Raw genomic sequence first — 9,895 nt, forward strand, 5'->3', positions numbered from 1 at the left:
GTATATCAAACTGATAAATAACTATGAACATAGCAATTTGAAATAGCATTGAAGCCATAAACTTGAAAAAAACAAGTTTCTAAATTTGTCAAGATTCACATTACAGCATATCTGAATAATCATAAGAAGTGTCTACACTGTCTATGGAACAATAAGTTTTCATGTATGTACCACTCACTAATTTATCTTAATTTATGTTTGCCACCTGAGGGCGCTATTCAGTCAAATTGAGAGTCGTGTTGGCCGACATCTTTTAGCCCATATAGTATTATTCATGATCTTACAACAAATTTAACAAATAATTAAACTACTTAAAATCTGATTGAATGTTAAAAACTGTCATGTTACCATGGTAACAAATTCAGTTGCATAGCAACATACTTTTCTAACTTCTACTAAAATGTCATCATAGTTCCGTAACTCTAGATCTGCTGAATTTATAGCTTGAAAAAGAGAGAACGGTAAACTGATGAATATTTAGTAAAAGTTAAAACTCAATATGAGATCATATAGAAATTCTACACATATTATATGAATGTGCAGTTTGAATAAAATCTGTCTTAGGCCGAGATGTATATACAACATCATAACCCATACAAAGACATGGTTAGTGTAACAAGAAAATTCATTGATTGGCCATCTGTTTCATCAAAGAACCAATCAGAAAAGTGCAGTTTCCCCAAAGGGAGTAAATGACCTGCATATAAGATTTCTAATTGTAGAACCAATAAGAATTGTCCTAGTTCAATCAGTGAGGCTGCCCCACAGGGGGTAAGCAAACTATATGTAAGATTTCTCACAGAGAAATACTTGAACTGTATATAAAGATAATTGATACTGTTTATCATAATACTAAGTGTATTTTTTTTTGTTATTTCAGTAAAACTCTGTAAGATTTCAGTTACATTGTTCTCAGGGATACTTAGTATGCAAAAATGTCTTTCTAGAGAGGCTATTATAAACAAGTGGTTTTCCATCTTCAAAAACAGATCACTGCTGATAAAACAAACCTGTTATTATAAGCCTCCTAGAAAGGAAATCGTCTCGTAACATTGTGCCATAAGAAACAAAATTGCACAAATCAAAATGCCACTATTTCAGTAGAAAAATCTCCAAACTTTCACTACAGGATAGAGTTTGAAGTGTTTATCTCATCGCAAGAATCTGAAGGGTGTAAGAATACAATTCTTTTCAGTAGCTTTTTCTGCTTTGAAAGTTTGTAAATCAAATTTTGCACTATTTCCCAATTCTTCCACATCATGTGTCTCTTTAGCAACTAGTGTGGTATCATCCATACAAAGATAAACATGAGGCATTGTTGCTGACTGGAAAACTATTCTATCACTGCCACTGGGAGCCTTTTTGTAAAAGACACATTCATCCACGCTCGTCACAGATACAGGGTCTTTGTAATCGGGAGTTGGGTATACCATTAAGTTGCCTGATCTGTTGTCATGCCGACAAGCAATACAGTGTCCATCAGGTCCAACTTGTATAACACATGGCTGGCCATCAACTGGAAGAATACTTTTATACAAGTGTACCTTGCATTGCCCTGTGTGCACAAAATAGAAGAGATTATGTTACTTTAGACTAATCAACTGCATTACTGGCATACATAAGGCTAAATGTAGGACATGGTACAATGCTTATGAACAAAATGTCCACTGAATGCAACTCAACATAGTGTGGGTCACACTGCAGAGCTTCATAGATGTGAAAGAGATTTCAAACCTTCACTTTACGTGACTACATGTGGGTAGTTTTATCCTCAAACCATCGCTTGTACTGGTGACAAAGTATCTAGTGAGGCATTATGGAAAAAAACAAAGGGTATGCCAGATTTGGTCGCTTGAGGGCTCCCTCTAACAAACCAGCAATTACTCAAATTTACTGTTGGAAGATCTAGCATCAAATTGAACACCATTGATTTATGGGAGATAAAGTAAAACGTAAAATGGGTACTTAATCCTACATGTATGTAGAAAATATAACTTGCTTGGTGACATCTGACACCATTTTTACATCTTAGATCTCACTTCAACCTGTAGTATATCCTCCTTCCTAAAAAAATATTTGTACAATTTGCCACCTTTTTTTTTTTTGTATTTAACAAGATTTTTATTGGAGCATAAAAAGACAATTTGCCATCTTTCTGTTTTGCCGAATATTCTACTTTGCCTAATACCCCCTTATAACTGATAGTTTTCGTTCAAGTCAGAGGCCATTAACTGAAAATAATCGGACACTGTTGGGTAAAGCTCGAGGTTCAGGCCCAATACCCCCTTATAACTACAAATACTTACATAATTCAACATTCTCATTTCTAATTGGTGCAGCCACTACATTATTTTCTTCGTTTTTCAAGCAGGCATCAGTTGCCATACGATTTGAACAGGAAATACTTTTCACATACGCGTTGTAGCTTTTCTTGTGTTTCAGTTGAACAGTGTTAGCTTTCACTGGAATTTCATCAAGTGGTACAATCAACTCTGTAATGAAGAAAAGTTACATAGAAATGTATTAATTATGGTATATTAAAGGAACAAAACTTTTGGTGTTTAGAGATGACCAAGATGTCAATCAAACTCGGGATTACTCCAAATCTCTTTAAGCCTCTGGGTTCGCTTTTGTTTCCTAAACTTTGGCACTTGTAAAAATGCAGAAAACATTGCAAGCAAGGGTGTAAATACTACTTAGTGCCTACACTGATACTTGAACAACATGGGGTACGTTCTGTTATTATTTCATGTTTATCAGAATTCCATCAATACTATACAGTGCAACAATACCAATACATACAAAGATCAATCATGCAAGTCATTAGCATACAGGTATGCAAATATGTTTCCAGTACTGTACTGCAGTGTATATACCATTTCATGTACAAAGATCAATCATGCAAGTCATTAGCATACAGGTATGCAAAAATGTTTCCAGTACTGTACTGCAGTGTATGTACCATTTCATGTACAAAGATCAATCATGCAAGTCATTAGCATACAGGTATGCAAATATGTTTCCAGTACTGTACTGCAGTGTATATACCATTTCATGTACAAAGATCAATCATGCAAGTCATTAGCATACAGGTATGCAAAAATGTTTCCAGTACTGTACTGCGGTGTATATACCATTTCATGTACAAAGATCAATCATGCAAGTCATTAGCATTCAGGTATGCAAAAATGTTTCCAGTACTGTACTGCGGTGTATATACCATTTCATGTACAAAGATCAATCATGCAAGTCATTAGCATACAGGTATGCAAAAATGTTTCCAGTACTGTACTGCGGTGTATATACCATTTCATGTACAAAGATCAATCATGCAAGTCATTAGCATACAGGTATGCAAAAATGTTTCCAGTACTGTACTGCGGTGTATATACCATTTCATGTACAAAGATCAATCATGCAAGTCATTAGCATACAGGTATGCAAAAATGTTTCCAGTACTGTACTGCGGTGTATATACCATTTCATGTACAAAGATCAATCATGCAAGTCATTAGCATACAGGTATGCAAAAATGTTTCCAGTACTGTACTGCAGTGTATATACCATTTCATGTACAAAGATCAATCATGCAAGTCATTAGCATACAGGTATGCAAAAATGTTTCCAGTACTGTACTGCGGTGTATATACCATTTCATGTACAAAGATCAATCATGCAAGTCATTAGCATACAGGTATGCAAAAATGTTTCCAGTACTGTACTGCGGTGTATATACCATTTCATGTACAAAGATCAACCATGCAAGTCATTAGCATACAGGTATGCAAAAATGTTTCCAGTACTGTACTGCAGTGTATATACCATTTCATGTACAAAGATCAATCATGCAAGTCATTAGCATACAGGTATGCAAAAATGTTTCCAGTACTGTACTGCAGTGTATGTACCATTTCATGTACAAAGATCAATCACGCATTCATTAGCATACAGGTATGCAAAAATGTTTCCAGTACTGTACTGCAGTGTATATACCATTTCATGTACAAAGATCAATCATGCAAGTCATTAGCATACAGGTATGCAGAAATGTTTCCAGTACTGTACTGCAGTGTATGTACCATTTCATGTACAAAGATCAATCACGCATTCATTAGCATACAGGTATGCAGAAATGTTTCCAGTACTGTACTGCAGTGTACGTATATACCATTTCATGTACAAAGATCAATCACGCATTCATTAGCATACAGGTATGCAGAAATGTTTCCAGTACTGTACTGCAGTGTATATACCATTTCATGTACAAAGATCAATCACGCATTCATTAGCATACAGGTATGCACAAATGTTTCCAGTACTGTACTGCGGTGTATATACCATTTCATGTACAAAGATCAATCACGCATTCATTAGCATACAGGTATGCACAAATGTTTCCAGTACTGTACTGCAGTGTATGTACCATTTCATGTACAAAGATCAATCACGCATTCATTAGCATACAGGTATGCACAAATATTTCCAGTACTGTACTGCGGTGTATATACCATTTCATGTACAAAGATCAATCACGCATTCATTAGCATACAGGTATGCACAAATGTTTCCAGTACTGTACTGCAGTGTATATACCATTTCATGTCCAAAGATCAATCACGCATTCATTAGCATACAGGTATGCACAAATGTTTCCAGTACTGTACTGCGGTGTATATACCATTTCATGTACAAAGATCAATCACGCATTCATTAGCATACAGGTATGCACAAATGTTTCCAGTACTGTACTGCAGTGTATGTACCATTTCATGTACAAAGATCAATCACGCATTCATTAGCATACAGGTATGTACAAATGTTTCCAGTACTGTACTGCGGTGTATATACCATTTCATGTACAAAGATCAATCACGCATTCATTAGCATACAGGTATGCAGAAATGTTTCCAGTACTGTACTGCAGTGTATATACCATTTCATGTACAAAGATCAACCATGCATTCATTAGCATACAGGTATGCAGAAATGTTTCCAGTACTGTACTGCAGTGTATATACCATTTCATGTACAAAGATCAACCATGCATTCATTAGCATACAGGTATGCACAAATGTTTCCAGTACTGTACTGCAGTGTATATACCATTTCATGTACAAAGATCAATCACGCATTCATTAGCATACAGGTATGCAGAAATGTTTCCAGTACTGTACTGCAGTGTATATACCATTTCATGTACAAAGATCAATCACGCATTCATTAGCATACAGGTATGCACAAATGTTTCCAGTACTGTACTGCAGTGTATATACCATTTCATGTACAAAGATCAATCACGCATTCATTAGCATACAGGTATGCACAAATGTTTCCAGTACTGTACTGCAGTGTATATACCATTTCATGTACAAAGATCAATCACGCATTCATTAGCGTACAGGTATGCAGAAATGTTTCCAGTACTGTACTGCAGTGTATGTACCATTTCATGTACAAAGATCAATCACGCATTCATTAGCATACAGGTATGCAGAAATGTTTCCAGTACTGTACTGCAGTGTATATACCATTTCATGTACAAAGATCAATCACGCATTCATTAGCATACAGGTATGCACAAATGTTTCCAGTACTGTACTGCAGTGTATATACCATTTCATGTACAAAGATCAATCACGCATTCATTAGCGTACAGGTATGCAGAAATGTTTCCAGTACTGTACTGCAGTGTATGTACCATTTCATGTACAAAGATCAATCACGCATTCATTAGCATACAGGTATGCAGAAATGTTTCCAGTACTGTACTGCAGTGTATGTACCATTTCATGTACAAAGATCAATCATGCAAGTCATTAGCATACAGGTATGCAGAAATGTTTCCAGTACTGTACTGCAGTGTATATACCATTTCATGTACAAAGATCAATCATGCAAGTCATTAGCATACAGGTATGCAGAAATGTTTCCAGTACTGTACTGCAGTGTATATACCATTTCATGTACAAAGATCAATCATGCAAGTCATTAGCATACAGGTATGCAGAAATGTTTCCAGTACTGTACTGCGGTGTATATACCATTTCATGTACAAAGATCAATCACGCATTCATTAGCATACAGGTATGCACAAATGTTTCCAGTACTGTACTGCAGTGTATGTACCATTTCATGTACAAAGATCAATCACGCATTCATTAGCATACAGGTATGCACAAATGTTTCCAGTACTGTACTGCAGTGTATATACCATTTCATGTACAAAGATCAATCACGCATTCATTAGCATACAGGTATGCACAAATGTTTCCAGTACTGTACTGCAGTGTATATACCATTTCATGTACAAAGATCAATCACGCATTCATTAGCATACAGGTATGCACAAATGTTTCCAGTACTGTACTGCAGTGTATATACCATTTTATGTACAAAGATCAATCACGCATTCATTAGCATACAGGTATGCACAAATGTTTCCAGTACTGTACTGCAGTGTATGTACCATTTCATGTACAAAGATCAATCACGCATTCATTAGCATACAGGTATGCAGAAATGTTTCCAGTACTGTACTGCAGTGTATGTACCATTTCATGTACAAAGATCAATCACGCATTCATTAGCATACAGGTATGCAGAAATGTTTCCAGTACTGTACTGCAGTGCATATACCATTTAGTATGTACACACATGCAGGTAATCTATGTACATATGGAATAATACATGAGTGTGGCAATGACACCATTAAATATGTATATATCATTATATGTTGATATTATAGATCATAGACCCTCAGGGTCTATGTATATAGATATACTCTTATAGTTGTACAACACTGTGTTCTGAGCTTCAAAGTCAAACCAAATCATATGAGTAGTACCCGACAGGCATCATCAACAGTGGCAAATATATCCCACAAATTTTATGCAAAACTGTCAAGCGAACAGATTTTTCTAATCTAATCTAATCTAATCTAATCTAATCTATTCAGCCAAATCGAAATACCCGGACACAACTCCCACATACTCCACATAGTATAATAGAATGCCGTGATCTTTACACTGAAGGTCACCATGAATTTGCTCTGTGTATGTATAGTGATATGATATCTAAAAACTGAGTCACTAACACATAGGGTGGCCGTGGTACACATTAATACAATCACTGCATAGATAACAAGTATATTGGAAAAACAGGCTGAAAGCTTAACTATGTCTTCCCGTCTTATCAAAGATGTCTTCCTCATACAACACCATGTTGTTGGGGAATCCAGTTATATGTTATGATGTCCAGACACTTGGCTATATGGCTTGTTATGTTGAGGCTGTATGTCAAGCCACATGGCAAAGTCTATGGGTTACAACTGATACTATATGACAACACCACTGACACACACAATCTCTAGTGAATGACCAATATTTGGAGTTCCCCTACCACTTACTATGAGCCAACCAGTATACAGTATTCCCCCTAAGCAAATTTAACACTCCACTAACGCACACAATTTCTATTGACACATTGGTGTTCCCCTATCTCTTACTATGTGGTGACCAGTGTGTAATCCAAGCCAATTAGATACACCACTGACGAACACAATTTCTAGTGATACACCAAAATTTGGTGTTCCCCTATCTCTTACTATGTGGTGACTCACAAGAAATCCCAGTTTATATCATTAGAGGACATTTCTATGCTGTGTTTATCAGGATTCCATTCTATATAGTTCTATAGTATAATGTTGTAGATCCATACTCTCTTGTCATACATGCTGTGTGACATTAGGTCATTGTTTTTCTGTGCACTTTGTGATTAACCTATAACCTGTTCTAGCCAAATTTGTCATAATTCATATTAGGAAACACTATTGATATTACACAAAGTCAACTAGCCTATGTACTAATTTTGTATTCATTTTTTCATATTTTATTTCATGACAGACCTGTATGTAATGTACTGATAACTTATATCAATGCATGATGAGCATACCAGTGGTATTTTCACTGGCAGTGTAATACTGGCAACACTACTACATACTTGTATGTAAATGATATGCAAATGATATGTACTCATGCAAATACTCTAAGTATGCCATACTTGCACCTACATGTCATGGGCTTGTCATATTATGCCTAAATACTAGATTCAAGTTCTGTTAATAGCATATGATGTAGAGTAGAGTGGAGTGGAGTGGAGTGGAGTGGAGTGGAGTGGAGTGGCGTGGAGTGGCGTGGAGTGGAGTGGTGTAGAGTAGTGTAGAGTACAGTAGAGTAGGGTAGGGTAGAGTAGAGTAGAATAGAGTAGAATAGAGAAGAACAGCGCATAGTGGAACAGAGTAGAGTAGAATAGAGTAGTGTATAGTACAGTAGAGTGGTGTGGTGTAGAGTAGAGTAGAATAGAGTGGAATAGAGTAGTGTAGTGTGGAGTAGAGTAGAGTGGAATAGAGTAGACAAGTATACTTTAGTAAGTAAAGTACAGGCTACAATACCTTTTCATGTATAAACTTAAAGTCAACTTATGCCCCTTTCACACAATACTTATGATAATATCATTTCATTGTATTCTTCCAATTAGAGTGACATGAAATTCAATTAATACAATAAATTAAAAATAATTAACTTTTACCTTGGAATTTGGGGATAGAAATGTTCATACAGATCTCTTCAAAGCTGTCATTATTCAAGACTTGTTGTGTGTTGTTGCCTCCTGTACCATCATGACTGTCGTTATAGTCATTGTTTATATATACTTCATTCTCAACTTTATACCTGAGGATGATTAGTTCACATTCATGTTGTATGGCTTTGAATTCCTGGACAACTTCTCTGGTGGACAAGTCAGGAAGGTTTCTATTGTTCAGACGGAAGAGTCTGTCTCCTTTTCTGTGAAAGATAATTATATTCAGGATTAGGTACAAGGTTAAAGGGGATCGCCACTCCAGGAAAGAAAAACATTTTCATAAAATATGGGTTCTGGAGAGTCATTTCATGATTTTACATCACCTACAATTATTTGCGATTTCAGAGAAACATCAAGTTGATCTTGTGCCTTTATATTAGGGTATCTTTCTATGGCCCATTGCATTGTGGGAGTCAGCAGAAATAATGTATTCAAGTTGCATGCTTAATATTCACGAGCACATTTATGCAATACATTTCAGTGTAAAACTGCTGTCATGAACATTCAGTGTGCAACCATTGAGAAGTTGAGAAAAACATGATTAAGAAGCATGCAGTCAAAGCACAGGGGGGGGGGAGCATGTAACTGATTGACCAATCAATTACATGCTTGATGCCCCCTGTGGTCATAGATAAACCTGCAATGCCATGCTATTTGTTATTAGGATGTTTGATCCTCTTTCCCACAACAAATACCCCCTTGGGAGAAAGAGGATTAATTTGGATTATTTTGGCCTGATACAGTGATAGTCATATTTGTCACATGGGTCTTGTGTCAGGCCAACGAAGTCAGCTGTTTTGTAATAAGGAATTCAGGAACATAATAGTAATACACCAAATACTAAGAATTCTGTATAATGGACAACATTTTAGACTATTTCATCTGAAATATATGTACCCAATTTTAACAAAGTGAGGCTCTAAAACATACTGAGGCTGTCTTTGTATTATGAAATATGGGAAGTGTCACCCCTCCCCCTTCCCTAGCACCCCTCCAAGAAATCATAAAATTGTTGGCATGACTTACCTGAGACCAAGTCTGTGAGGATAACTATGTTCAATAACATCAACTATCTGGTGATGTGGACCACTGATAAATACACCGAATTCAACTCTGGGTTGTGATCGTATATACAATGCTACAACTTCCCTTGATTCAGTAGTGGGTGCTGATGGTTCCTGTAATGGCAGTACTCTGTCTATACCAACATTGGGTGCAGATGGCTCATGTAATGGCACACTGTCTGTACCAACAT

At 36.3% G+C, this 9,895-nt stretch overlaps 1 protein-coding gene across 1 annotated transcript; it reads right to left on the bottom strand.

The window, feature by feature from the left end:
* Positions 1-918: 918 nt before the first annotated feature.
* Positions 919-9,895, bottom strand: LOC144442661 (uncharacterized). The gene is made up of 5 exons (XM_078132039.1): positions 9,890-9,895; positions 9,667-9,818; positions 8,587-8,843; positions 2,307-2,492; positions 919-1,555 (listed from the first exon to the last, which is right to left on the bottom strand). The coding sequence occupies exons 1-5, from the start codon at positions 9,893-9,895 to the stop codon at positions 1,152-1,154; spliced, it is 1,005 nt and encodes a 334-aa protein (XP_077988165.1). The 3' UTR covers positions 919-1,151.

Source organism: Glandiceps talaboti, chromosome 11 (genome assembly GCF_964340395.1).
Source record: "Glandiceps talaboti chromosome 11, keGlaTala1.1, whole genome shotgun sequence".
NCBI lineage: Eukaryota > Metazoa > Hemichordata > Enteropneusta > Spengelidae > Glandiceps > Glandiceps talaboti.

Bases quoted from the DNA above. Each gene is read 5' to 3' on its own strand.
- LOC144442661 (XM_078132039.1), bottom strand. The intron at 8,844-9,666 runs GTAAGTCATGCC...TATCTTTCACAG, and splicing joins CCTCACAGACTTGGTCTCAG to AAAAGGAGACAGACTCTTCC. The intron at 1,556-2,306 runs GTAAGTATTTGT...TTGTGCACACAG, and splicing joins AAATGAGAATGTTGAATTAT to GGCAATGCAAGGTACACTTG.